Genomic DNA, 27,131 nt, shown 5'->3' with positions numbered 1-27,131 from the left:
TAGTGGATGGAGCAGTTTGAGCAGCAGGTGAAGCAGAGGGAGTAGTGGGTGGAGCAGTGGGAGCAGAAGTGGGAGCAGCAGGTGAAGCAGAGGGAGTAGCGGGTGGAGCAGTGGGAGAAGCAGGGGGAGCAGCTGGTGAAGCAGAGGGAGAAGTGGGTGGAGCAGTGGGAGCAGCTGGTGAAGCAGAGGGAGTAGTGGGTGGAGCAGTGGGAGAAGCAGAGGGAGTAGTGGGTGGAGCAGTGGGAGCAAAAGTGGGAGCAGCAGGTGAGGTTGAGGGAGTAATTGGTGGAGCAGTGGGAGCAGCAGAGGGATTAGTGGGTGGAGCAGTGGGAGCAGAAGGTGAAGCAGAGGGAGTAGTGGGTGGAGCAAAGGGAGAAGCTGGTGAAGCAGAGGGAGTACTGGGTGGAGCAGTGGGAGAAGCAGGGGGAGCAGCTGGTTAAGCAGAGGGAGTAGTGGTTGGAGCAGTAGGATCAGCAGGTGAAGCAGAGGGAGTTGTGGGTGGAGCAGTGGGAGCAGCAGGTGAGGTTGAGGGAGTAATTGGTGGAGCAGTGGGAGCAGCAGAGGGAGTAGTGGGTGGAGCAGTGGGAGTAGCAGAGGGAGTAGTGGGTGGAGCAGTGGGAGCAAAAGTGGGTGCAAAAGGTGAAGCAGAGGGAGTAGTGGGTGGAGCAGGGGGAGCAGCTGGTGAAGCAGAGGGAGTAGTGGGTGGAGCAGTGGGAGCAGCAGGTGAAGCAGAGGGAGTTGTGGGTGGATCAGTGGGAGCAGAAGTGGGAGCAGCAGGTGAAGCAGAGGGAGTAGTGGGAGTAGAAGTGGGAGTAGCAAGTGAAGCAGAGGGAGTAGTGAGTGGAGCAGTGGGAGCAGCAGGTGAAACAGAGGGAGTAGTGGGTGGAGCAGTGGGAGCAGAGGGTGAATCAGAGGGAGTAGTGGATGGAGCAGTTTGAGCAGCAGGTGAAGCAGAGGGAGTAGTGGGTGGAGCAGTGGGAGCAGAAGTTGGAGCAGCAGGTGAAGCAGAGGGAGTAGCGGGTGAAGCAGGGGGAGCAGCTGGTGAAGCAGAGGGAGAAGTGGGTGGAGCAGTGGGAGCAGCTGGTGAAGCAGAGGGAGTAGTGGGTGGAGCAGTGGGAGAAGCAGAGGGAGTAGTGGGTGGCGCAGTGGGAGCAAAAGTGGGAGCAGCAGGTGAAGCAGAGGGAGTAGCGGGTGAAGCAGGGGGAGCAGCTGGTGAAGCAAAGGGAGTAGTGGGTGGAGCAGTGGGAGCAGCAGGTGAAGCAGAGCGAGTTGTGGGTGGAGCAGTGGGAGCGGCAGGTGAAGCAGAGGGAGTAATGGGTGGAGCAGTGGGAAAAGCAGCGGGAGTAGTGGGTGGAGCAGTGGGAGCAGCAGGTGAAGCAGAGGGAGTAGTGGGAGCAGAAGTGGGAGCAGCAGGTAAAGCAGAGTGAGTGGTGGGTGGAGCACTTGTAGCAGAAGGTGAAGCAGAGGGAGTAGTGGATGGAGTAGTGGGAGCAGCAGGTGATGCAGAGGGAGCAGTGGGTGGAGCGGTGGGTGGAGCAGAGGGAGTAGTGGGTGGAGCAGTGGGAGTAGCAGAGGGAGCAGTGGGTGGAGCAGTGGGAGCAGAAGTGGGAGCAGCAGGTGAAGCAGAGGGAGTAGTGGGTGTAGCTGTGGGAGCAGCAGGTGAAGCAGAGGGAGTAGTGGGAGCAGAAGTGGGAGCAGCAGGTGAAACAGAGGGAGTAATGGGTGGAGCATTGGAAGCGGCAGGTGAAGCAGAGGGAGTAATGGGTGGAGCAGTGGGAAAAGCAGAGGGAGTAATGGGTGGAGCAGTGGAAGCGGCAGGTGAATCAGAGGGAGTAATGGGTGGAGCAGTGGGAGAAGCAGCTGAAGCAGAGGGAGTAATGGGTGGAGCAGTGGGAGCAACAGGTGAAGCAGAGGGAGTAGTGGGTGGAGCAGTGGGAGCAGAAGTGTGAGCAGAAGTTTGAGCAGTAGGTGAAGCAGAGAAAGTAGTGGGTGGAGCAGAGGGAGCAGCTGGTGAAGCAAAGGGAGTTGTGGGTGGAGCAGTGGGAGAAGAAGTTGGAGCAGTAGGTGGAGCAGTGGGAGCAGAAGTGGGAGCAGCAGGTAAAGCAGAGTGAGTGGTGGGTGGAGCAGTTGTAGCAGAAAGTGAAGCAGAGGGAGTAGTGGGTGGAGTAGTGGGAGCAGCAGGTGATGCAGAGGGAGTAGTGGATGGAGCAGTGTGAGCAGCAGGTGAAGCATATGGAGTAGTGGGTGGAGCATTGGGAGCAGCTGGTGAAGCAGAGGGAGTAGTGGGTGGAGCAGTGGGAGCAGCAGGTGAACCAGAGGGAGTAGTGGGTGGAGCAGTGTATGCAGAATTGGGAGCAGCAGGTGAAGCATAGGGATTAGTGGGTGGAAAAGTGGGACCAGCACGTGAAGCAGAGGGAGTAGTGGGTGGAGCAGTGGGAGCAGAATCGGGAGCAGCAGGTGAAGCAGAGGGAGTAGTGGGTGGAGCAGTGGGAGCAGAAGTGGGAGCCGAGGGTGAAGCAGAGGGAGTAGTGGGTGGAGCAGTGGGAGCAGAAGTGGGAGCAGCAGGTGAAGCAGAGGGAGTAGCGGGTGGAGCAGTGGGAGAAGCAGGGGGAGCAGCTGGTGAAGCAGAGGGAGAAGTGGGTGGAGCAGTGGGAGCAGCTGGTGAAGCAGAGGGAGTAGTGGGTGGAGCAAAGGGAGAAGCTGGTGAAGCAGAGGGAGTACTGGGTGGAGCAGTGGGAGAAGCAGGGGGAGCAGCTGGTGAAGCAGAGGGAGTAGTGGTTGGAGCAGTAGGAGCAGCAGGTGAAGCAGAGGGAGTTGTGGGTGGAGCAGTGGGAGCAGCAGGTGAGGTTGAGGGAGTAATTGGTGGAGCAGTGGGAGCAGCAGAGGGAGTAGTGGGTGGAGCAGTGGGAGCAAAAGTGGGAGCAGCAGGTGAAGTTGAGGGAGTAATTGGTGGAGCAGTGGGAGCAGCAGAGGGATTAGTGGGTGGAGCAGTGGGAGCAGAAGGTGAAGCAGAGGGAGTAGTGGGTGGAGCAAAGGGAGAAGCTGGTGAAGCAGAGGGAGTACTGGGTGGAGCAGTGGGAGAAGCAGGGGGAGCAGCTGGTGAAGCAGAGGGAGTAGTGGTTGGAGCAGTAGGAGCAGCAGGTGAAGCAGAGGGAGTTGTGGGTGGAGCAGTGGGAGCAGCAGGTGAGGTTGAGGGAGTAATTGGTGGAGCAGTGGGAGCAGCAGAGGGAGTAGTGGGTGGAGCAGTGGGAGTAGCAGAGGGAGTAGTGGGTGGAGCAGTGGGAGCAAAAGTGGGTGCAAAAGGTGAAGCAGAGGGAGTAGCGGGTGGAGCAGGGGGAGCAGCTGGTGAAGCAAAGGGAGTAGTGGGTGGAGCAGTGGGAGCAGCAGGTGAAGCAGAGCGAGTTGTGGGTGGAGCAGTGGGAGCGGCAGGTGAAGCAGAGGGAGTAATGGGTGGAGCAGTGGGAAAAGCAGAGGGAGTAGTGGGTGGAGCAGTGGGAGCAGCAGGTGAAGCAGAGGGAGTAGTGGGAGCAGAAGTGGGAGCAGCAGGTAAAGCAGAGTGAGTGGTGGGTGGAGCACTTGTAGCAGAAGGTGAAGCAGAGGGAGTAGTGGATGGAGTAGTGGGAGCAGCAGGTGATGCAGAGGGAGCAGTGGGTGGAGCGGTGGGTGGAGCAGAGGGAGTAGTGGGTGGAGCAGTGGGAGTAGCAGGTGAAGCATATGGAGTAGTGGGTGGAGCATTGGGAGCAGATGGTGAAGCAGAGGGATTAGTGGGTGGAGCAGTGGGAGCAGCAGGTGAACCAGAGGGAGTAGTGGGTGGAGCAGTGTATGCAGAATTGGGAGCAGCAGGTGAAGCAGAGGGAGTAGTGGGTGGAGCAGTGGGAGCAGAAGTGGGAGCAGAGGGTGAATCAGAGGGAGTAGTGGATGGAGCAGTTTGAGCAGCAGGTGAAGCAGAGGGAGTAGTGGGTGGAGCAGTGGGAGCAGAAGTGGGAGCAGCAGGTGAAGCAGAGGGAGTAGCGGGTGGAGCAGTGGGAGAAGCAGGGGGAGCAGCTGGTGAAGCAGAGGGAGAAGTGGGTGGAGCAGTGGGAGCAGCTGGTGAAGCAGAGGGAGTAGTGGGTGGAGCAGTGGGAGAAGCAGAGGGAGTAGTGGGTGGAGCAGTGGGAGCAAAAGTGGGAGCAGCAGGTGAGGTTGAGGGAGTAATTGGTGGAGCAGTGGGAGCAGCAGAGGGATTAGTGGGTGGAGCAGTGGGAGCAGAAGGTGAAGCAGAGGGAGTAGTGGGTGGAGCAAAGGGAGAAGCTGGTGAAGCAGAGGGAGTACTGGGTGGAGCAGTGGGAGAAGCAGGGGGAGCAGCTGGTTAAGCAGAGGGAGTAGTGGTTGGAGCAGTAGGATCAGCAGGTGAAGCAGAGGGAGTTGTGGGTGGAGCAGTGGGAGCAGCAGGTGAGGTTGAGGGAGTAATTGGTGGAGCAGTGGGAGCAGCAGAGGGAGTAGTGGGTGGAGCAGTGGGAGTAGCAGAGGGAGTAGTGGGTGGAGCAGTGGGAGCAAAAGTGGGTGCAAAAGGTGAAGCAGAGGGAGTAGTGGGTGGAGCAGGGGGAGCAGCTGGTGAAGCAGAGGGAGTAGTGGGTGGAGCAGTGGGAGCAGCAGGTGAAGCAGAGGGAGTTGTGGGTGGATCAGTGGGAGCAGAAGTGGGAGCAGCAGGTGAAGCAGAGGGAGTAGTGGGAGTAGAAGTGGGAGTAGCAAGTGAAGCAGAGGGAGTAGTGAGTGGAGCAGTGGGAGCAGCAGGTGAAACAGAGGGAGTAGTGGGTGGAGCAGTGGGAGCAGAGGGTGAATCAGAGGGAGTAGTGGATGGAGCAGTTTGAGCAGCAGGTGAAGCAGAGGGAGTAGTGGGTGGAGCAGTGGGAGCAGAAGTTGGAGCAGCAGGTGAAGCAGAGGGAGTAGCGGGTGAAGCAGGGGGAGCAGCTGGTGAAGCAGAGGGAGAAGTGGGTGGAGCAGTGGGAGCAGCTGGTGAAGCAGAGGGAGTAGTGGGTGGAGCAGTGGGAGAAGCAGAGGGAGTAGTGGGTGGCGCAGTGGGAGCAAAAGTGGGAGCAGCAGGTGAAGCAGAGGGAGTAGCGGGTGAAGCAGGGGGAGCAGCTGGTGAAGCAAAGGGAGTAGTGGGTGGAGCAGTGGGAGCAGCAGGTGAAGCAGAGCGAGTTGTGGGTGGAGCAGTGGGAGCGGCAGGTGAAGCAGAGGGAGTAATGGGTGGAGCAGTGGGAAAAGCAGCGGGAGTAGTGGGTGGAGCAGTGGGAGCAGCAGGTGAAGCAGAGGGAGTAGTGGGAGCAGAAGTGGGAGCAGCAGGTAAAGCAGAGTGAGTGGTGGGTGGAGCACTTGTAGCAGAAGGTGAAGCAGAGGGAGTAGTGGATGGAGTAGTGGGAGCAGCAGGTGATGCAGAGGGAGCAGTGGGTGGAGCGGTGGGTGGAGCAGAGGGAGTAGTGGGTGGAGCAGTGGGAGTAGCAGAGGGAGCAGTGGGTGGAGCAGTGGGAGCAGAAGTGGGAGCAGCAGGTGAAGCAGAGGGAGTAGTGGGTGTAGCTGTGGGAGCAGCAGGTGAAGCAGAGGGAGTAGTGGGAGCAGAAGTGGGAGCAGCAGGTGAAACAGAGGGAGTAATGGGTGGAGCATTGGAAGCGGCAGGTGAAGCAGAGGGAGTAATGGGTGGAGCAGTGGGAAAAGCAGAGGGAGTAATGGGTGGAGCAGTGGAAGCGGCAGGTGAATCAGAGGGAGTAATGGGTGGAGCAGTGGGAGAAGCAGCTGAAGCAGAGGGAGTAATGGGTGGAGCAGTGGGAGCAACAGGTGAAGCAGAGGGAGTAGTGGGTGGAGCAGTGGGAGCAGAAGTGTGAGCAGAAGTTTGAGCAGTAGGTGAAGCAGAGAAAGTAGTGGGTGGAGCAGAGGGAGCAGCTGGTGAAGCAAAGGGAGTTGTGGGTGGAGCAGTGGGAGAAGAAGTTGGAGCAGTAGGTGGAGCAGTGGGAGCAGAAGTGGGAGCAGCAGGTAAAGCAGAGTGAGTGGTGGGTGGAGCAGTTGTAGCAGAAAGTGAAGCAGAGGGAGTAGTGGGTGGAGTAGTGGGAGCAGCAGGTGATGCAGAGGGAGTAGTGGATGGAGCAGTGTGAGCAGCAGGTGAAGCATATGGAGTAGTGGGTGGAGCATTGGGAGCAGCTGGTGAAGCAGAGGGAGTAGTGGGTGGAGCAGTGGGAGCAGCAGGTGAACCAGAGGGAGTAGTGGGTGGAGCAGTGTATGCAGAATTGGGAGCAGCAGGTGAAGCATAGGGATTAGTGGGTGGAAAAGTGGGACCAGCACGTGAAGCAGAGGGAGTAGTGGGTGGAGCAGTGGGAGCAGAATCGGGTGCAGCAGGTGAAGCAGAGGGAGTAGTGGGTGGAGCAGTGGGAGCAGAAGTGGGAGCCGAGGGTGAAGCAGAGGGAGTAGTGGGTGGAGCAGTGGGAGCAGAAGTGGGAGCAGCAGGTGAAGCAGAGGGAGTAGCGGGTGGAGCAGTGGGAGAAGCAGGGGGAGCAGCTGGTGAAGCAGAGGGAGAAGTGGGTGGAGCAGTGGGAGCAGCTGGTGAAGCAGAGGGAGTAGTGGGTGGAGCAGTGGGAGAAGCAGAGGGAGTAGTGGGTGGAGCAGTGGGAGCAAAAGTGGGAGCAGCAGGTGAAGTTGAGGGAGTAATTGGTGGAGCAGTGGGAGCAGCAGAGGGATTAGTGGGTGGAGCAGTGGGAGCAGAAGGTGAAGCAGAGGGAGTAGTGGGTGGAGCAAAGGGAGAAGCTGGTGAAGCAGAGGGAGTACTGGGTGGAGCAGTGGGAGAAGCAGGGGGAGCAGCTGGTGAAGCAGAGGGAGTAGTGGTTGGAGCAGTAGGAGCAGCAGGTGAAGCAGAGGGAGTTGTGGGTGGAGCAGTGGGAGCAGCAGGTGAGGTTGAGGGAGTAATTGGTGGAGCAGTGGGAGCAGCAGAGGGAGTAGTGGGTGGAGCAGTGGGAGTAGCAGAGGGAGTAGTGGGTGGAGCAGTGGGAGCAAAAGTGGGTGCAAAAGGTGAAGCAGAGGGAGTAGCGGGTGGAGCAGGGGGAGCAGCTGGTGAAGCAAAGGGAGTAGTGGGTGGAGCAGTGGGAGCAGCAGGTGAAGCAGAGCGAGTTGTGGGTGGAGCAGTGGGAGCGGCAGGTGAAGCAGAGGGAGTAATGGGTGGAGCAGTGGGAAAAGCAGAGGGAGTAGTGGGTGGAGCAGTGGGAGCAGCAGGTGAAGCAGAGGGAGTAGTGGGAGCAGAAGTGGGAGCAGCAGGTAAAGCAGAGTGAGTGGTGGGTGGAGCACTTGTAGCAGAAGGTGAAGCAGAGGGAGTAGTGGATGGAGTAGTGGGAGCAGCAGGTGATGCAGAGGGAGCAGTGGGTGGAGCGGTGGGTGGAGCAGAGGGAGTAGTGGGTGGAGCAGTGGGAGTAGCAGAGGGAGCAGTGGGTGGAGCAGTGGGAGCAGAAGTGGGAGCAGCAGGTGAAGCAGAGGGAGTAGTGGGTGTAGCTGTGGGAGCAGCAGGTGAAGCAGAGGGAGTAGTGGGAGCAGAAGTGGGAGCAGCAGGTGAAACAGAGGGAGTAATGGGTGGAGCATTGGAAGCGGCAGGTGAAGCAGAGGGAGTAATGGGTGGAGCAGTGGGAAAAGCAGAGGGAGTAATGGGTGGAGCAGTGGAAGCGGCAGGTGAATCAGAGGGAGTAATGGGTGGAGCAGTGGGAGAAGCAGCTGAAGCAGAGGGAGTAATGGGTGGAGCAGTGGGAGCAACAGGTGAAGCAGAGGGAGTAGTGGGTGGAGCAGTGGGAGCAGAAGTGTGAGCAGAAGTTTGAGCAGTAGGTGAAGCAGAGAAAGTAGTGGGTGGAGCAGAGGGAGCAGCTGGTGAAGCAAAGGGAGTTGTGGGTGGAGCAGTGGGAGAAGAAGTGGGAGCAGTAGGTGAAGCAGAGGGAGTAGCGGGTGGAGCAGAGGGAGCAATGGTTGGAGTAGTGGGAGCAGCAGGTGAAGCAGAAGGAGTAGTGGATGGAGCAGTGGGAGCAGAAGTTCGAGCAGCAGGTGAAGCAGAGGGAGTAGTGGGTGGAGCAGTGGGAGCAGCAGGTACAGCATTGGGAGTAGTGGGTGGAGCAGTAGGTGGAGCAGTGGGTGGAGCAGTGGGAGCAGCAGGTGCAGTAGAAGGAGTAGTGGATGGAGCAGTGGGAGCAGCAGGTGAAGCAGAGGGAGTAGTGGGTGAATCTGACTCCAAACTCCACCTCTTCCTCCTCCACCTCATGTTGAAGCCTGGAGTGTTTTAACAATCTGACTCCAAACTAAATGTGAAAAGCAGACAGAATGTAAAAGTGAAGAAGACTGTATTCAAGGCTTTTAGTCTTGATAGGAGACGTCATCCCCACTCAAATGAGGCACAAAAGTGTAACCCAGGTCCATAAAGCCCGAACTAAATAAAAGCGATTATATTAATAATGATATAAATCATGTTATTTTATTTTACTTTCTTTTATTTTCTTGGGGTTCAGATGTATTTAGACTCTTATTTTGAAGAAGTCACGTCGCAGTGGGGACCATGTGACCAGGCGCAGCCAACCAGGTTGTTTTCTTCCTGCTGCTCTATACCAGACGCTCTGCAGACACGGAGCTGGCAGCTTGGAAGGAGAAAGAGAAAAACAGCCAACGAAACTAGTGAAAGAGTTCTCAGTTTCTCGGATATTTAGAAAGGTGATCGGAATCTTGTTGTTACCACCTGGTTTGCTCTGGTGACGTGGTTGGTGCACACTGCTGGACGGGACACGGTGAGTGGGAAAAACTAACTTATTTTCATTTTAAGGATATTTTCTCCATCTATTTATTTAGTTTTGTGGACATGGAGAGCTATTATAGCAGAATTATGCTGTTTTATGTTACTTTAGTGGATCAAAGGGTAAATTGGAGGCGTAATTGAAGCGCAGCCGTGATGTTTTTCTCTCCGCGTGATGTCGGCTGGAATGCAACTTATTAAATTCAAATAAGCTGGAACTTTTACGGACTTTTACTTCAATTTAAAGCCATGGAACGTTAGCTTTAAGTTACCTGAGCATATTATTTTGTTCATACACCAGGCCTTGTAAGGTTGGACCAGGAGAATTCTGACATTCCGTCAGAATTTGGACTCCAGGTTCAGGAAACCCGATGGCGAGCCTCCTGAGGAACCATTGAACTGTGTGAGTCTGAGACTCTCAGACTCTCAGAATCAACATTCTGTTATCTGCAGGCGTCTTGGACTCTAAATCACAGAGGCTATGTTCTCATGACTGGTGTGTATTTGTGACAGCCACGTCAAACTCAAATGTTTTTACAATAGTTTAACAATATTGTCTTGTTTTCATCAAACCACATATTTCAAGTAATTTAAACAGTTTGTGGTTTGTACCGTTTATATTGATGATTGTGTTTGAATGAGACACATTGTTGTGTTCTTATAATGGTGATTTCTGTGCCTAGAGGAGCTCATATTTCATCACTTCCCCTCTGACACATTTCTGCTCTTCCTGAGTAGAACGGAGGAAACACGTGATTTATGTGAAAACAACTCCCCCACTGGGCCCCACTTCCTGCTGCTGACTCATCTGGGTGTGTGAGAGAGAGCAGGACAGAGAACGCTGAGGTTGTTAGACATCAGAGACGGACGAAGACGGACGAAGAGCAGCTTCTTCTCTCCACAAGTTTCCTCACACATGGAAAAGTGTCTGTAAGAAGAAGAGAAGAGAGTTCAGGTGAGAATCTCTCAGCTCTTTAGAAGCTTCCACAACGGAGCAAAAGACTTTCTAACTTCTCTTTTTCTCTTTCATTCACACCATCACAAACCTCTGACAGCTGCTTTCTTCTTCTTCACCTGTTGGACAAACATTTCATCCTCCATTTAACTCCTTTCTTCACTTCTTTTCTTCTCCATGGAGAAACTCTGAAAACATTCAGCAGTGGGCGGGGCTTCAGCCCTCCTTCACTCTGATTGGCTCAAGTTTGTGTTCGTCTAAAACACACACACACACACACACACACACACACACACACACACACACACACACACACACACACACACGACTCAATCATCTCATTATTTATCATCCAGACGCTTCATTTTTCCCTGAAACCTCCATCTGACATTAATCCTAATGATTGTTGTATTTTTCATGTTTCTATATTTTCTTCTCTCATCTTATTTCTTCTGTTTGTTCATTATTTATGCTTCTTGTTGTTCTTCTTTCTCTGTTTTGTCTCGGCTGTCGCTCTCTGATCTCAGTCTACTGAATGATACCGTCTCTAACTGGAACTACCAGGATGTGGGTTTCTGTTTCCTGCTGCACCACCCACATGATCTTGTGTGTGTGTGTGTGTGTGTGTGTGTGTGTGTGTGTGTGTGTGTGTGTGTGTGTGTGTGTGTGTGTGTGTGTGTGTGTGTGTGTGTGTGTGTGTGTGTGTGTGTGTGTGTGTGTGTGTGTGTGTGTGTGTGTGTGTGTGTGTGTGTGTGTGTGTGTGTGTGTGTGTGTGTGTGTGTGTGTGTGTGTGTGTGTGTGTGTGTGTGTGTGTGTGTGTGTGTGTGTGTGTGTGTGTGTGTGTGTGTGTGTGTGTGTGTGTGTGTGTGTGTGTGGAGCAGGTTGGTGTGTTTCTCTCTGTCTGACTCAACATGTGTGACGTGGATGAAGAAGACCCACCAGAGTGTGTGGACAGGTAAGAGACGTCCCCCCCTCCTGCATTCAGTCAAACAGCAAACAGAAGAATGGACACTAAATGTAAACTCCATAGAAAGATGAAATGTAGTAAAAGTGGCTCTGCTGTATTGACACGTCTCAAGGCTCAGTGATTTCAAGTCATCCAAAGTGAGCTGAAGTGATTTCAACAGGCAGCAGACAAAGAGCTGCAGTAAAGGACATGAGGTGCAGAGACATTCCACCGTCCCCATGATCAGTCCCAATGTGATCATGAAAGACACAAGGACAAGCAGTAGAAAGGACAAAGACTAGAAGATCATGTGTTGTCTTTCAGGTCAGAGTTTCTAACTCCTCTTAACCTGATCCAAGGTCAGAGCAGTGTCACCTTTCCAACAGGGAGTTTAAAGGAAGTGGACGTCTCCACATGACACTGAAGTCCAAACGTCCCACATCACTAACTTACAGTTTGGTCCACAAAGATTTGTCCAGAGACAAAGTTTGTCTCATTTTGTTCTGTATATTACCACAGGAAATAGAAATGAAACCCTCCAGACTTCAGCTTTAATTCAGTGGCTTCAACTAAAACATCCCATAACAATGTGAGGAACTAAAGGATTTGAACACAATCCCTTCATGTCAGAGGCTCAAAAGTCACTGAACCAATGAAATAAGAGCGAATCAATCCTTCATCTCTCACACTTGTTGAAAAGCCTTTGCAGGCAATGACTGGCTGAAGTTGTGAACTCATGACGTCAGCAGGCGCTCGCTGGGTTTCCTCTATTTTAATGCTCTTCCAGGCTTCACCGCAGAGCCGCTCACTTGATGTTGCTTTGTGGGCCTTTCTAATCCAAGTTTAATCTGTAAGAGGTGAAATTCAGAATACAGATTATTGTGGGAAAAGTCAGAGTCCAGATCAGATGCTACTACTTTTCCAGGAACTTTGAAACAAAAGGCAGATTGGAAATGACATGAAGGTTATTGAAGTTCTTTCATCAAACATATTTTTACTGATCAATTCCTGAAAACTTTTCCAGAAGAAAATAACATTAAAGTTCTTTTGTTGAAAACAGGAAATGAAATGATAAGAACCAAGTGTGATCTGTTGATCTGATACAGCTGTGTGTGTGTGTGTGTGTGTGTGTGTGTGTGTGTGTGTGTGTGTGTGTGTGTGTGTGTGTGTGTGTGTGTGTGTGTGTGTGTGTGTGTGTGTGTGTGTGTGTGTGTGTGTGTGTGTGTGTGTGTGTGTGTGTGTGTGTGTGTGTGTGTGTGTGTGTGTGTGTGTGTGTGTGTGTGTGTGTGTGTGTGTGTGTGTGTGTGTGTGTGTGTGTGTGTGTGTGTGTGTGTGTGTGTGTGTGTGTGTGTGTGTGTGTGTGTGTGTGTGTGTGTGTGTGTGTGTGTGTGTGTGTATATAGAGGTGAGAAGCTCAGACATACAGCAGGGTCTTCAGTATCCAGCAGCTTGTCTATGAAGAGTGACCGGTCCAAAGCTAAACCACCAGACTTCAGTACTGAACCTGGACCTTCAGACACAAAGTAAGAAACTCTTTCTTTTCTTTTATTTCCTCAAAACCAGAGTGAGAGAAGTTGTGCTCACTCTAAGATTCACTTCCAGTATTTTAGTACAAGAGTCCAAACTGCAAACTGACCAGCAAAGTCTGATCCTCCACTCTTTCAAAAGTCCTATTTTGATGATGAATCTGCTGGTTTCAGAGCCCTGAGGAACACCAGAGGAGAGGGGGATGGGGGGATGTAAAAGATTTGAACTGAATAAACTCAATGCAACTAAAGACAAATCTGTATGTTGCTTGTTTCCCTCTGTCCCTGTCCTCTCACTTCATCACTTTCTATCTTTGAACCTTCAACCAGAAGAACAGAAAGTCTCCTCCTCTGAGTCTGGTTCTACAGAAAGTCTAGTCCTCTGAGTCTGGTTCTCCACTTTCCTTCCTGTTAAAATGTTTTTTCTTTCTACTGTTGCTTTTACTTGCTGTGGTGGAACAGTTGAGTTTTTTTCTCTGTAGAAGTACCTTGAGATTATTGTGGTTCTCTATGAATTGAATTGAATCATATTTAATCAAATGGAATTCAATGGAACCAATCCAGTGATGTGATGAACAGTCTGATGGACGTCAGTCTGTAGAGGAGGGTTAAATGGAGTTGGAGACACAGGCTGTACTCAGATTCAAGGAGGAGGAGGAGGAGGAGGAGGAGGAGGAGGGGGATCAGGAGGAAGAGGAGGAAGAGGAGGAGGAGGGTAAAAGTCCAGAGTCAGCTGCAGTCAGGTGGTTGATGGTGATTCTGATGAGAGTTTCTGTTTCTGAGCTTCATTGAGGGAAACCAGACTGGAACTGTTCATACTGATTATTGTGGGAAAAGTCAGAGTCCAGATCAGATGCTACTACTTTTCCAGGAACTTTGAAACAAAAGGCAGATTGGAAATGACATGAAGGTTATTGAAGTTCTTTCATCAAACATATTTTTACTGATCAAGTCCTGAAAACTTTTCCAGAAGAAAATAACATTAAAGTTCTTTTGTTGAAAACAGGAAATGAAATGAGAAGAACCAAGTGTGATCTGTTGATCTAATACAACATTCTGACTGTGTGTGTGTGTGTGTGTGTGTGTGTGTGTGTGTGTGTGTGTGTGTGTGTGTGTGTGTGTGTGTATAGAGGTGAGAAGCTCAGACACACAGCAGGGTCTTCAGTATCCAGCAGCTTGTCTATGAAGAGTGACCGGTCCAAACATCTTCCACTAAACTTCAGTACTGAACCTGGACCTTCAGACACAAAGTAAGAAACTCTTTCTTTTCTTTTATTTCCTCAAAACCAGAGTGAGAGAAGTTGTGCTCACTCTAAGATTCACTTCCAGTATTTTAGTACAAGAGTCCAAACTGCAAACTGACCAGCAAAGTCTGATCCTACACTCTTTCAAAAGTCCTATTTTGATGATGAATCTGCTGGTTTCAGAGCCCTGAGGAACACCAGAGGAGAGGGGGATGGGGGGATGTAAAAGATTTGAACTGAATGATTTTTAACTTTAAAGTTATTCCACCAGAATCCATTTAGGAAACATGAAACATGTAGGATCCAGTTTCAGTTGTTGATGTTGATCTCTGATACATTAATACCTTTCTGAATGGAATTGGTCATGACACTCACACAAACACATAATTCCAGCATTTAAATTTAAAGGAACATACCAGTGTGTTGACCTCTTGCTGATTAATGATCAGTTTCACAACATTTAAGAATATTCTGGAGGTTCTAATCCTCTTTCTCTGAAAAAGTCCAGTCTTTTATTTTGGGCTGAATCGGTCCAATGTGGATCATTTTGCTTCAGCTTCTGCGACGCCATCTTTGATATCCCAGAAACCCTTGTGGCAGATTTCCCAAGATGATGTCAGTTAGGAAACATCAACACAGTTTGATGTTTTGTTTGTAAACATCAACTTTGGTGGATCGATTTGGGAAACTGCAGGTTGGAAATGAGTCCAAATGAGTGTTGATGGTCTTGTTTTGGTGTTTTGGTTTATTCTCTCTGCAGAAGGGAGATGTTTTATAGGAAGTACATTTTGAAGATTGTTTTTCTGGTAGAGTAACTTTAAATGTGGAACTACAGTTTATAACTATTAAATATCCTCACAGTATTTTCACAAAGTCTGACTTAGAGAATCAAAGTCTCAGTTCTTCCATGTATCTTCCATTGTTCCAGTCAGTCTGTTCCTGATGTTGTGTTTGTTTTTAGCTCTGACTCTGGGTTTCCATCCAGATGTGTGTCCATGAAGAGTGACTGGTCTAAGGAGGAACTCTTAACCTTTAAATGTGGAGCAGGAAGTGCTGATGAGGGGTGAGAATCAGTGTTTGTCTCAGGATTCCTCATCACACCACACAGCAGCTTTAACAAAGTCAACATGTTTCTGCAGCGTGAGCCAGCAGAGCTCCCAGCTTCTCCCTGGTGGCTCCGCCCCTCAGCATCAAAGACATCTGGACTCCACATTTATGGTGAGAACACGTCTCCATTCAACACTTTACTGTCACATCATGAGACAGAAGAAGCTGCTGTGACTTCCAGCTGAAACATGAAACAGACACTCAGCTTATTAGATCCATTCAGGTCCAAAGTGAAACAGTCCAACCTTCATCCAGCTTCCAGTCTTCACTGATGCTTGAAGCTGCTTCTGCTGGAGATCCCACATGAAGTGTGGTTTGGCTTCACATGTTGTCCATCCTGCTCTCTGCACTGGATTTACACTCACATCTCAATCTGGCTTCAGTTTCAGCTCAAAGTCAACTCCAGATGTTTCTCTGTTCCAGCAGCTGGAGGACAACATGGTGAGTTTCATGAAGAAGGAGCTGAAGCAGATGAAGAAGCTCCTGAGTCCAGATTACCCAGCATGCTCAGAGAGTGAGAGGGAGGATGAGGATGAAGAGCAGAGGAGCAGCAGAGAGTCATTTCTGAGGATCACCCTGGACTTCCTGAGGAGGATGAAGCAGGAGGAGCTGGCTGAGCATCTGTGGAGCAGTAAGAGGATTTGATCTCATTTCACAGGATGGAGATGAAGCTGAAATGTTCTCAGCTGGAGCAGAAAGCAGTCAGAAACAGAGTCCATCCAGAGAACACAGGTCATTTCCAGGTCAGACACAGAAAGTGTGAAACAGACAGAAAGTCCAAAACAAGCAGCAGAGAAGAGGAGACACAAAGAGAGTTCCTGAACTCTGCTGCTCATGTGATGCAAACATCTGCATCAGATCAGAGGCTGTTTGGTCTCCACTGAGGAGCTGGATGGAGCTGATGGAGGAGAAACATCTCCACTAACACACTGTCATCTTCACATTCAATGTCAAACACACTCAACTCATTCCTGCTTTCTTCTTTTCAGGAACTTCTCCTGGAGTCTGCCAACAGAAGGTGAAATGTGCCCTGAAGAAGAGGTTCCAGGTTGTGTTTGAGGGGCTCTCTAAAGCAGGAGAGTCCACCCTCCTGAAGCAGATCCACACAGAGCTCCACATCACAGAGGGAGGGACTGCAGAGGTCAATGAGGAACATGAGGTCAGACAGATTGAAACAGCATCCAGGAGAGCAGCCAGAGCAGAAAGCAGCATCAGACCAGGAGACCTCTTTAAAGCCTCACCTGGAAGATCTCCACCAATCAGAACAGTGCTGACAAAGGGAGTGGCTGGCATTGGGAAAACAGTCCTGACACAGAAGTTCACTCTGGACTGGGCTGAAGACCAAAGCAACCAGGACGTCCACTTCACATTTCCATTCACCTTCAGAGAGCTGAATGTGCTGAAGGAGAAGAAGTTCAGCTTGGTGGGACTTGTTCATCACTTCTTCACTCCAACCAAAGAAGCAGGACTCTGCAGCTTTGAAGACCTCCAGGTGCTCTTCATCTTTGACGGTCTGGATGAGTGTCGACTCCCTCTGGACTTCCAGCACCCTGAGATCCTGACTGATGTTACAGAGTCCACCTCAGTGGATGTGCTGCTGACAAACCTCATCAGGGGGAACCTGCTTCCCTCTGCTCGCCTCTGGATCACCACACGACCTGCAGCAGCCAATCACATCCCTCCTGACTGTGTCGGCATGGTGACGGAGGTCCGAGGGTTCACTGACCCACAGAAGGAGGAGTACTTCAGGAGGAGGTTCAGAGAGGAGCAGCAGGCCAGCAGGATCATCTCCCACATCAAGACCTCACGAAGCCTCCACATCATGTGCCACATCCCAGTCTTCTGCTGGATCACTGCTACAGTTCTGGAGGAGGTGTTGAAGAGCAGAGAGGGAGGAGAGCTGCCCAAGACCATGACTCAGATGTACATCCACCACCTGGTGGTCCAGGCCAAAGTCAAGAAGGTCAAGTATGATGGAGGAGCTGCCACAGATCCACACTGGAGTCCAGAGAGCAGGGAGATGGTGGAGTCTCTGGGAAAACTGGCTTTTGATGAGCTGCAGAAAGGAAATCTGATCTTCTATGACTCCGACCTGACAGAGTGTGGCCTGGATCTCAGAGCAGCCTCACTGTACTCAGGAATGTTCACACAGGTCTTTAAAGAGGAGCAAGGCCTGTACCAGGACAAGGTCTTCTGCTTCATCCATCTGAGTCTTCAGGAGTTTCTGGCTGCTCTTCATGTCCATCAGACCTTCATCAGCTCTGGAATCAACCTCCTGGATGAACAACAACAAACGTCCCGGAGGTCAAAAGTGTTGAAGAAGAAAGTTAATCTCCACCATCTCCATCAGAGAGCAGTGGACGAGGCCTTGAAGAGTCCAAATGGACACCTGGACTTGTTCCTCCGCTTCCTCCTGGGTCTTTCACTGGAGACCAATCAGAGTCTCCTCCGAGGTCTGCTGACACAGACAGGAAGTAGCTCACAGACCAATCAGGAAACAGTCCAGTACATCAAGGAGAAGCTGAGTGAGAATCTGTCTGCAGAGAGAAGCATCAATCTGTTCCACTGTCTAAATGAACTGAACGATGGTTCTCTGGTGGAGGAGATCCAACAGTCCCTGAGATCAGGACGTCTCTCCACTGGTAGACTGTCTCCTGCTCAGTGGTCAGCTCTGGTCTTCATCTTACTGTCATCAGAAGAAGATCTGAAGGAGTTTGACCTGAAGAAATACTCTGCTTCAGAGGAGGCTCTTCTGAAGCTGCTGCCAGTGGTCAAAGCCTCCAACAAAGCTGTGTACGTGGTTCATGAACAAATATGTAGAACTGAGTCCATGACAACCATTGAACTGGTTTTCATTGTTGGTTCTTCTTCAGGTTGAGGAGATGTGGTCTGTCATGGAGAAGCTGTGGAGCTCTGTCCTCAGTCCTCAGCTCTCAGTCCTCGAGTCTGACACATCTGGACCTGAGTTACAACAAGCTGCAGGATTCAGGAGTGAAGCTGCTCTCTCCTGGACTAGAGAGTCCTCACTGTAAACTGGAAGCTCTCAGGTTCTGACATTATTGATCATTAATATCCACCACTCTCTGTTCTCCTGCTCACATCTCTAGAACATCAGTAAAACATCTCAGTAGAACACTGCAGCCTCTTGATATTTTCTCCTCTATTAATCAGGAAGTAAAACTACAAAGTAAAGTTTCCAGTGTAAGTTCAGGTGGAGAGCAGCAGCTTTACTTCCTCCACTCACTGTGTTTGTGATGCTCCATGTCACAGAGTTCTGCCTCAGACTCTGACACCGACACGACTACGAGCAAGAACACCACACATGAGACAAGCACAGCAGCAGCAGGACACTCACTTCAGGTGTGCTCCTGTGGCTGGATGAAAATATCATCACTTAGGAGGCTGAGGATCCACCAAGGAAAGAGAGGAGGATGAGAGAGCAGAGGCAAGAGCCTCACAGTGACCAGTACTTCTTATGGAGCAACCAGTCAAATCAGTGGAGTGAAGCACAGCGACGGGACAAAATAGAATAGAATAGTTTATTCTAGTGATGGCCAGATGAAGCTTCATGAACCACTGTCTTTACTTTCTGACCCTCACACAGAACCTCTGTGTTTTTCTTCTTTTCATTTTAAATTAATATTATCTTAAGAATCCTACTGTCACTACTTGGGATGGGATCTACCTGTTTTTTCTCCTTTTTTCAAAAAAATTTAAAATAACCCCAAAAAAATTGATAAGAGAATCGATAAAGAATTTGATCGTTAAACAGAATCGAAAATGGAATCTGAGAAATCTTATCAATTCCCATCCCTATTTGGGGACATGTCCAATGTCCTCAGCCTCCTCAGGAAGTCCAGCCGCTGTTGAACTTTCTTCACCAGCTGAGTGGTGCTGAGGGTCCAGGTGAGGTCCTTACTGATGTGAACCCCAAGATATTTGAAGCTGCTCACCCTTTCCACTCCCCAGATAGACATTAGCTGATGAGGGCCCCTCTCCTTCCTCATGTCCACTATCAGCTCCTTCATCTTGTCTGTGTTGAAGGTGAGGTTGGTGTCCTCACACCAGGTCACCAGACTGGACACCTCCCTCCTGTATGCCGCCTCGTCTCCTCCAATGATACGTCCGATCACTGCAGCGTCATCTGCAAACTTCAGGATGGTGTCGTCCTTATGGGGGGAGACATAACCGGAGGAGGACACAACCCTGAGGAGTGCCAATAAATACAGTGAAATCTAACAAAACAAGAAGAATCCTATTAAAGACACATGGAATCTATTAAAGAGTGTAAAGAGAAAGACCCAGAGACATTTCATTAGTAAGGAAGAAATCATAGAAATTATTATCAAATGTAAAATCAAATCTTCAGATTGAGACTAAATGGAGATGAAAACAGTAAAGAGGGTGATTGAGTTTATCTCCAAACTACTGACACACATCTGGAAACTTTGTCTTTCCAAACTTTCTCTCTTTATTCAGGTTGGAGTGGTTTTAAATGTGGAATTAGTTGAATTAAATATTCACAATTGAACAACATAAAGAAATACTTTTAGAGTTTAAAACAATGCTTTAAGTGGGCCGGTATTTACCAGTACGCAGTACCAGCACTTTTAAATTTTACCTCTCAGCATACAGGACGTTCACTTTAAACCCAGCGGCTTCAACAATGACGCTCATTTATGGATTTTTACAGATAAACGATCTTCATGCTGACGATACATTGGTGATGCGTTCAGGTGCATCACATAACTCTGGCTACTGCGCTCAGTGGCTGAACAACGTCCTCCTCAGAGGAAAATCTCCTCTCCTCAGAATCATAATCAGCAAATACAATCAACAGAGAGAAAACCCTCAGTGTTTGTTGCTCTCTCTTTCTCTCTCTCTCTCTCTCTCTCTCTCTCTCTCTGTCACGTTGGTCAAACGATATTTATTTTAAAGAAAATAAAAAAAGACAAGCCCACACTGAAGTTCATGCCCTTTTAGGACGAAGCGTCTGCAGCGATCTTTAAATTAAACTTTATACCAAACTAAACAAGCCAACAAACACCTAGAATACTGAAAAACTCTCCACTCAATACCTTCAACCTTTTACCTTTCTAATTAACTCTACAGCCTTTTTTCTAGATGCAACAACAATCACTTCAATTTACATTACTTACAGACTGTGTGTGTGTGTGTGTGTGTGTGTGTGTGTGTGTGTGTGTGTGTGTGTGTGTGTGTGTGTGTGTGTGTGTGTGTGTGTGTGTGTGTGTGTGTGTGTGTGTGTGTGTGTGTGTGTGTGTGTGTGTGTGTGTGTGTGTGTGTGTGTGTGTGTGTGTGTGTGTGTGTGTGTGTGTGTGTGTGTGTGTGTGTGTGTGTGTGTGTGTGTGTGTGTGTGTGATCCAGATGATGGAGGACAGAGATGGACTGAGCTCTGCAGCATGTTAGTGATCAGCATGTTGATGAGACTCTTCTCCTCCTGGTGGCTTCAGCTGTTTGGACTTTACATTTCTAAACTCTTCCAGTCTGAACCTTCTTCAGTCTCAATGACTTCAACATCAAACTTTGTCCTCTAATCTCACCTCTTTCTCTCTTTATTCAGGTTGAGGGGCTGCAGGTTGTCAGAGATCAGCTGTTCTTCTGTGGCCTCAGCTCTGAAGTCCAACCCCTCCCTCCTGAAACATCTGAAACATCTGGACCTGAGTCAGAACCAGCTGCAGGATTCAGGAGTTGAGCAGCTGTGTGGTCTTCTGGAGAGTCCACTCTGTAGTCTGGAGACTCTGAGGTCAGACTCCATGTTTGAGTTTGTGTGCAGTGAAAGTTGTGTTGACACTAAAGGTCAGACATCAGGCTGATATGAGATGATCCACACTGAGGATCTCCATGAGAAACTGAGACTTCTTCTCTGGGCTTTAGTCCTGTGACTGTGGCAGAGCCGTGTGGAGCTCCACATTTCAAAGCTTGGTAGAAGAAGCAAGGTGCTGCAGTGGAGAATTCTCCGTCAACCTCTGACACGCTCCATGTTGAGCTTCAGCTTTCGAAGCAGGCTGATCTCTCCTGGATGAAGAGTCACTGATCTCCCAGCTGGAGCTCCAAACTCTCCCTCACTCTGCCATTGTTGCCCCCCTGACCCAGTGTGTGTCATGTAGGGGTGTGATTCCATCCTGTAATAGGAAACAAAGAGGCAGACCACTTGAGCTGGTGTTTGGCTCGGCTGCAGGATTTAATATGCTGCTGCCTCTGTGCAGCTTTTAGGCTCCTTCAATCGCCATGCGCCCTCTGCTGGCCTTTTAGAGTAACACACTACTGCTTTCGCCTGAAAAGTACTACTCTATTTGAGCCTTTTAAACTCTATTTGAGACACAGTAAAATAAAATATATCTATAGGGTAGTTTTAATCACTTTGAACTTATTTCATTTATTGTTTTAACCCTGAGCTGTAATTTAGTCCTATTGACTTTTTAACATCTTTTAAATACGCTTTAAATTGCTGCACCTTTTTTTAATCCTTAACACCGGAGCTCCTCAATTAGTTTTCCTCGAGGGCCAAAATCAGAGCAGAATGTCAAACCAAGGGCTGGAACATCTGCAGGTATTCTGCACTCTGGCAGTAAAAGATTTTTTAATTGCAGATGTTTGAGCTGATGTGACCATTATGAGGGACCGAGCAGAAAGACCAGGACCTCCAAAGGAGGCCAGGACCTCCAAAGGAGGCCTGGACCTGGACGCCAGGACCCTGTTGTATTTAAAATGTTTATTAATATTAGTTTTTTGCAAAAGAAAAAAAAAAAAAAACCTGTATAAAACCCCCCTAAACATGCTCAAAAACTCACCAAATTTGGCACGCTCATTAAGCCCCAGAGAGCCAAAATGTCTCTCTAGCGCCACCTAGAAAAACCAAAATGGGCACCACGGCCCATAGGAATGTCGTAGAGAGATCAAACCAAAACTCAATTGTTCGTCTCATCGAGACCTAAAAATCACGTACTGCTACCCCTGACTTAAATCTGACAGGAAGTCCGAAGTTTGCCTTTCAAAGTAAGATTTTCTATCAAAAACGGCCCTCAACCTCTGAAGGAGAATACATTTGACCCCCTAAACATGCTCAGGGACTCACCACATTTGACTCACTCATTAACACTGGGTGATATTAAATGAAAATGTAAAAATAAACCCCCAGAGAGCCAAAATGTGCTCTCTAGCACCACCTACAAACACTACAACGGCCACCAAAAACACTTAAACGGCCCGTAGGAATGTCGTAGACTGATCAAACCAAAACTTAATTGTTCGTCTCATTGAGCCCAACAAATCACATGCTGGAACCCCAGACCTAAATCTGACAGGAAGTCTGCAATTTTCCTTTTAAAGTAAGATTTTCAAACGCTAGCTACTCTGAGCACGAATATCTATCGACTTCAGAAACCTACTAAATGACAGAGGAGACTCTCCTCCTCAATAATCCCCAATATCACTTTCAGTGGTGGAGCGGTTCTGTTTTTATTAGTCGTCAAAGTTTTGAACACCGAATCCGCCTCCTCGTCCAGTTTAAAGGTTTTGTGCTTTGAATGACGCGACATTTTGTCTTTATTTGAAACGGTTCTCCTTTAACAATCATTTCTTCTTGATGTCCACATCGGCAGTGCTGATTCTCTCTCTCACACACACACACACACACACACACACACACACACACACACACACACACACACACACACACACACACACACACACACACACACACACGGTGCAATACTGCCCTCTTGTGACGAGTTGGTAAACATGCAACTGTGACGAGGGAGAGAGGTGTGTTCATGGGAGATTCTTTTCTGTGTAGCTCTATGAATTAGTTCTGTGTCTGTAGCTCTAGAAACAGCAGCCCAAGGCTTTAACTTTTTTTTTTTCCCACACCTTCAAAAGAATTGGACTCACGGTGAGTACAGGATTCCAGCTGGTGGCGCCACTGATCCTTAAAGCCTGTTTTATTCTTGATGCGTCGGCGAGCTCTGTACGGCTCCGTGCCACTGAATGACGTCATTGTAGCCTCCAGGCCCCTCCGAGCGGCCCTGTTCACGCTGACGTCACCGCTCCATGCTCCTCCAACTTCTTGTGACTCCAGTAGAACCTGTGAGGTGTGGAGCGGTAAGAGCTCCACCCTGTACTGAGCAGACACGTCACTGTGCACGGACACATATTTAACTGTTAACACACCGTGATGAGGGACAATGACAACCTACAGAAACACTCTGATTCTACTTTTCTTTCACATGAAGCCGTTAAAAGGATCATTTTATGGCTCCAAATCCAAGCTTTCATTTCCAGTAGTATGTGGTTTGTTTAGTCGTTACTAATGAAGCAAAAGTCTGGCTTCATTAGAAAGAAGTTCTATTAATGATGCGTCTCATAGCGGAGCGCCCCCTGCTGCCTCATGCAGACCTCAGCCTGCGGTCAGAACGCCATACAAGACCTGGAAGTGAAGTTAGTTCCAATCAGGTTCCATGATTACTTCATAAAACACTCTGGGAGGAGGAGGAGGAGGAGGAGGAGGAGGAGGAGGAGGACGTCACCAGTCCTTAAGTTTGACTTTCACATCACAGCAGAGGACATAAGGCCCGTGGACCAGAACCCACCAAGAGGTCCAATCTGGTCCCACCAAGCCAGGAGCTTTAAAGGATTTAGACACTTTGTTTTGACATTTCAGTGGATTTTCACAATAAGTTTCAGTTAAACTGACTTCATTTTCAGGAACTGATGGAAAAATATAGAGAATTTCATTACAGACACTGAATTTAAAGGTTCTTATAGCACTGGAGGAGGAGGAGGAAGAGGAGGGGGAGGAGGAGGAGGAGAAGGAGGAGGAGGAGGAGGAGGGGGAGCAGGAGGAGAAGGAGGGGGAGGAGAAGGGGGAGGAGGTGGAGGAAAACAGAGCAAGAGGAGGAGGAGGAGGAGAACAGAGCAAGCAGGGGAGGACGAGGAGGAGGAGCAGGAGGGGGAGGGGGAGTAGGAGGAGGAGGAGCAGGAGGGGGGGGGGAGGAGGAAGAAGAGGAGGGGGAAGAGGAAGAGGGGGAGGAGGAGGGGGGAGGAGGTGGAGGAGAACAGAGGAAGAGGAGGACGAGGAGAACAGAGCAAGCAGGGGAGGAGGAGGAGGAGGAGCAGGAGGAGGAGAACAGAGCAGGAGGAGGAGGGGGAGGAGGAGGGGAAGGAGGAATAGGAGGAGCATGAGGAGGAGGGGGAAGAGGAAGAGTGGGAGGAGGAGGGGGAGGAGGAAGAGGAGTGGGAGGAGGAGGGGGAGGAGGAAGAGGAGGGGGAGGAGGAGGAGGAAGAGGAGGGGGAGGAGGAGAACAGAGCTGGAGGAGGAGGGGAAGGAGGAGGGGAAGGAGGAAGAGGAGAAGCAAGAGGAGGAGGAGGAGGAGGGGAGGAGCAGGAGGGGGAAGAGGAGGAGGGGGGGAGGAGGGAGAGGAGGACTTGTGTGTGTGTGTGTGTGTGTGTGTGTGTGTGTGTGTGTGTGTGTGTGTGTGTGTGTGTGTGTGTGTGTGTGTGTGTGTGTGTGTGTGTGTGTGTGTGTGTGTGTGTGTGTGTGTGTGTGTGTGTGTGTGTGTGTGTGTGTGTGTGTGTGTGTGTGTGTGTGTGTGTGTGTGTGTGTGTGTGTTGTGATCCAGATGTTGGAGGACAGAGATGGACTGAGCTCTGCAGCATGTTAGTGATCAGCATGATGATGAGACTCTTCTCCTCCTGGTGGCTTCAGCTGTTTGGACTTTACATTTCTAAACTCTTCCAGTCTGAACCTTCTTCAGTCTCAATGACTTCAACATCAAACTTTGTCCTCTAATCTCGCTTCTTTCTCTCTTTATTCAGGTTGATTAACTGCAGTTTGTCAGAGATCAGCTGTTCTTCTGTGGCCTCAGCTCTGAAGTCCAACCCCTCCCTCCTGAAACATCTGAAACATCTGGACCTGAGTGAGAACCAGCTGCAGGATTCAGGAGTTGAGCAGCTGTGTGGTTTTCTGGAGAGTCCACTCTGTAGTCTGGAGACTCTGGGGTCAGTTGACTGTCTGTTACTGTTGTAGAAGGAGAAATGTTTGTGAGCAGCTGTGATGTGAGACTCTGATCCTGCAGTGAGAGATGGACTGAGCTCAGCAGCTTGTTACTGATGTGTGTGGACATGAGGAGGAGTGGGGATGTTGTGCTGACATGTGGAGGATGAGTGTGATGAAGATCCACAACAACAGAACAGCTCATTGATCAGGACACAGTAATGTGGAGCTGCTCATTTCTCCATCAACACATCTGATTGGTTCTCCTCATTCATTCTGCTGCTTTCTCTCTTTATTCAGGTTGAGGGGCTGCAGGTTGTCAGAGATCAGCTGTTCTTCTGTGGCCTCAGCTCTGAAGTCCAACCCCTCCCTCCTGAAGGAGCTCGACCTGGGTTCCAACAAGCTTCAGGGTCCAGATGTGCAGCAGCTGGTTGGTCTTCAGCAGAGTCCAGACTGCAGCCTGCAGACTCTCAGGTCAGTAGATGTTGGAGTGAGTCCATGCTGCTTCCAGCAGGTTTCTACTAAACACAGTTAGTGTGAGAACAAAGATCCAGAGTTTGACTGCTCAGTGAGGCTGTGAGAGGAGAACGCTGAGCAGCTTCAGGATTGGACAGCAGAGGACACAGTCAGCCAATCAGAGGAGCCTCAGGCTTGTTGTGTTGGTCTGACAGTGGTGGTCCTTCATGAGCTCTGAGCTGCTGCTGTGGACAGGACTGAAGTCCTGGCTGCTCCACAGAGACTCTCCTCATCACCTCTCATCTCTCTCATCCCTCTGCAGGTGGTGAGAGTAGAGAGGACGCTGTGTGTCCTGATGATCCACCCCCATCAAACCAGGGTTCCTGGGCAAGTGACGTAGAACCATAACTGTGTGGACTCACCCTCCTCCTCTTCCTCCTCTTCTTTCTCCTCCTCCTCTTCCTCCTCCTCCTCCTCCTCCTATTCGTCCTCCTCCTCCTTCTCTTCCTCCTCATCCTCCTCCTCCTCCTCTTCCTGCTGCTCCTCCTCCTCCCCCTCTTCTTCCTCCTCCTCCTCCTCCTCCTCCTCCTCCTCCTCCTCCTCCTCCTCCTCCTCCTCTTCTTCCTGCTCCTCTTCTTCCTGTTCGTCGTCCTCCTCTTCTTCCTCCTCCTCCTCTTCCTCCTCCTCCTCCTCCTCATGTGTTAGTTCATTGTGTTGGGCCTGGCCTCCATGGCTCACCCCCTCAGGACAAAGGAACATTTGGTCGCCACTGGAAAAATTCACCATTGGTCACATGACCCCCACCAGGGGGTCCACAGCAACCCCTCCCTAGAAGCTGCATCCCTGCACCTCACCACCAGGGGGATCCACCAACTCCATCCAGACGTAGAAAACGCCCCGGAAACTCTGAAGCCAACCCCGCTCTGATTGGCCAAGGCCATGGTGAGCACAGCAGGGAGCCGGACCATGATGCGCCGGTATAAAAGTCCCACCTGCGAAGACACACCGTCTCCAAGACGGATTCACGTCCATCCAGACGCAGGACTTCGTACGGAGACACAAGGAGCCACGTTTTAACTCACGTGGACCGGCCCAGAACTTTTTAACTCCCTTCTCTCTCCCCCTCCTTCACTAATCCGCCGCCGCTCCTGTTATCTGATCAGATAAGCTCACACACACACAGTCACATTTAGCAGCCAAACTGCTCTCTGGTGCTGCTAAACCACATCCACATCCATCACCAGAATTCTAACTGCATGTCCCGTTAGAACTCCGGCGCTCAGAACCGGGCCGACAAAGTCCACCAGTCTTTACGGGAGTAGGTGAGACCGCGTCGTTCCGAGACCCCCTCACGCATACTCGCGCAACGGGTTTATCTGATCGTTAAGCAACCGCTGTGTCCCCAGAAAGAGCAAATGTCTTTAGTGGTCACGTGGGAAGTGTCATTTCCTCTTGACGTCCACCTGGTGGACACATCAGACCATTGCGCTCTCCCTCTGTGCACCGCAGCTGCACGCCCCTAGTGGTTGTCAAAGTCACCACACTGACCCGCCAAAGTCTGCCTCCTTCCGGTGGACGTTCGAGGTCGCTACACCCATTACACTCATCACTCCAGGCCACACACAAACACACACACACACACACACACACACACACACACACACACACACACACACACACACACACACACACACACACACTTTGTACATAGTGTTGATGTTTGATAGATTAGATCTCCGTGTTAGATGTCGTTTGCTATTTGAATGTGTTGATTTATGAGATGATTTCAGAATTATTTATGAATTAATACACTTTTGTTAATAAACGCCTGTTAGCTGAATTGAACGATTCTTGGTGATTATTGTGTATTTATTGTTGACAATTCACTGGTTTGTAACAGTCTGTGCTCGGATCTCACACCTTCCCTTTTATTTAAGATTGTTATATTTTTACACAGAAATATTAACTAACTTAAATAAACCTTTTTACAAACAAGACTGATTTTTTGGTATTAGCTATTTCCAGTTTATCTGGTGTGCCCCCCCTTTTTTTTAATCAATAAATAAATAATGAATTTATTCAAATTAATATTTTGTCATTAAAA

General features: G+C 49.8%; 1 protein-coding gene across 4 annotated transcripts in view; it reads left to right on the top strand.

Moving 5' to 3' along the window:
* LOC308128052 (NLR family CARD domain-containing protein 3-like) overlaps window positions 1–26,885 on the top strand; it is a 268,285-nt gene extending 241,400 nt beyond the window's left edge. Inside the window, exons 1-15 of one of the 4 annotated variants that reach the window (XM_080493723.1) lie at window positions 8,646–8,777; window positions 9,084–9,278; window positions 9,521–9,737; window positions 10,619–10,692; window positions 12,086–12,205; window positions 13,339–13,458; window positions 14,414–14,515; window positions 14,592–14,670; window positions 14,983–15,190; window positions 15,549–17,352; window positions 17,433–17,606; window positions 20,141–20,323; window positions 24,394–24,576; window positions 24,872–25,045; window positions 25,350–26,885. In XM_080493723.1, coding sequence (XP_080349849.1) covers window positions 10,649–10,692; window positions 12,086–12,205; window positions 13,339–13,458; window positions 14,414–14,515; window positions 14,592–14,670; window positions 14,983–15,190; window positions 15,549–17,352; window positions 17,433–17,606; window positions 20,141–20,323; window positions 24,394–24,576; window positions 24,872–25,045; window positions 25,350–25,356 — 3,198 coding nt within the window. In that variant the 5' untranslated portion in view covers window positions 8,646–8,777; window positions 9,084–9,278; window positions 9,521–9,737; window positions 10,619–10,648 and the 3' untranslated portion in view covers window positions 25,357–26,885. Of the gene's footprint in view, window positions 1–8,645; window positions 8,778–9,083; window positions 9,279–9,520; window positions 9,738–10,618; window positions 10,693–12,085; window positions 12,206–13,338; window positions 13,459–14,413; window positions 14,516–14,591; window positions 14,671–14,982; window positions 15,191–15,548; window positions 17,353–17,432; window positions 17,607–20,140; window positions 20,324–24,393; window positions 24,577–24,871; window positions 25,046–25,349 lie in introns of those variants that run through there. The other 3 variants (XM_080493725.1, XM_080493726.1, XM_080493724.1) reach the window with 3 other exon arrangements.
* Window positions 26,886–27,131: the final 246 nt, after the last annotated feature.

This window comes from Lipophrys pholis, assembly GCF_963383615.2.
Source record: "Lipophrys pholis genome assembly, contig: SCAFFOLD_38, whole genome shotgun sequence".
Classification (NCBI taxonomy): domain Eukaryota; kingdom Metazoa; phylum Chordata; class Actinopteri; order Blenniiformes; family Blenniidae; genus Lipophrys; species Lipophrys pholis.
The sequence above is the reverse complement of the archived record's forward strand: the minus strand, read 5'-3'. Positions and strand labels throughout refer to the sequence as shown.